We start from the raw sequence: 1,310 nt of genomic DNA, 5'->3' as shown, positions 1-1,310 counted from the left end.
TTGCTACCTACTTACTATAACTGGCCACAATATAAACTAGGTAAACTACAAGACTGTTATTTATATATAGTAGGACTGTTATAAAAATAATTTGAAATTTGTCATTACATGTTTATCACTCGTTCGCGACAGTCGTAGACATATTTCGTAAAAAAAAACTGTTTTTGATTTCTGTTTGTCGTTTAAACTTTTATATACACGACAGAGATGGACCAAGCCAACGTGGGATCTTCAAGATGGACACAGTCGTTTCATTACGCCGATGAGGGTCGCTCCTTGATCGACGCTTTGGACTTGGCTGGTGACCGCAATAACACTACTGTCGGGTGTCCGTTACGGCGCGGACTTACAGAGAGTTTCCGGTCGACGCCAGAACTGAGAACTGACTCACCCGTGAACAACCCGGTGGTAAAGTTCGACTCGCCACCAGTGCCACCTGTTATTACGACTGCGGAGACAGATGACCAAACTGAAAGGCTAAAATGCCTGCAGCCACGTTATGGTCTTTCCTTGATCCACGCTTTGGACTTGGCCGTGGATCGCAGGATCACTACTGTCGGGTTTCCGTTACGGCCGCTGCGAGAACATGCAGTAATTTTTCGATCTTCCGCAGAACTGAGCATTCGCTCGCCCGTGTACGGACCAGTGAAGTCTGTTCCACCTGTGGAAGCTGAAATTCAGCCGAATCCTGCACGGTCTGATCGTCGCAGATCATCACTATGGAAGAGGTCCAAAAGATTCATGTGGAAATCCATGGTCAACGCTGGACGCAGAATATGCTTCTGCCAGAGTTTTGTTGACCTGGAATGATATCCGCAAAGTTCGACCTCATCCCCTGCCACCATGATCCCGCCTATGTTACCTGCAGTTACCACCGTTCGCCGCCGGTCAACCAGATTTTTGGCTTAGGTACGTTTGTACCAGGCCCCGGTCAAAATGTCTTGAACCCGCGACGCCCGTTGTGATTGTCGGATACTTTGGCCATTTGTGTTCAAGTTCGTTCAAGTTCGTCAATGTACGAGTTCGTAGGTCTAACGTTTTTCGTCCTCGTTTGTTAGCGACCGTTAGTGCACATTCACCGTCGTCGCCGTGTTTTGTCCGGCGTCGTACAGTTTTATGCCAACGTCTACTACTCGCCTCAAGCTATTCATTTTATATTATTATTGTTTTGTATGCGTTAAGTTTTTGATTTCACCAACACCATTTGTTATTAACATATTATTATATACCATGTTTATACCTTATTTAAATTGTACTGATTATATCTATATACGTCTATTACATCTATACTATATATACTGTGGTAACCT

General features: G+C 44.7%; 1 protein-coding gene across 1 annotated transcript; it reads left to right on the top strand.

The window, feature by feature from the left end:
* Window positions 1-207: 207 nt before the first annotated feature.
* Window positions 208-810, top strand: LOC132948350 (uncharacterized). The gene has a single exon (XM_061018779.1). It carries the CDS (start codon window positions 208-210, stop codon window positions 808-810), a length of 603 nt encoding a protein of 200 aa, XP_060874762.1.
* The last annotated feature ends 500 nt before the right edge of the window (window positions 811-1,310 follow it).

The sequence above is a fragment of the Metopolophium dirhodum genome, chromosome 7 (assembly GCF_019925205.1).
Source record: "Metopolophium dirhodum isolate CAU chromosome 7, ASM1992520v1, whole genome shotgun sequence".
NCBI lineage: Eukaryota > Metazoa > Arthropoda > Insecta > Hemiptera > Aphididae > Metopolophium > Metopolophium dirhodum.
This window is presented reverse-complemented; position numbering and strand designations above follow the sequence as displayed.

Excerpts from the sequence above, each read along its gene's own strand:
- LOC132948350 (XM_061018779.1), top strand. The coding sequence starts at position 208 with ATGGACCAAGCCAACGTGGGATCTTCAAGATGGACACAGTCGTTTCAT.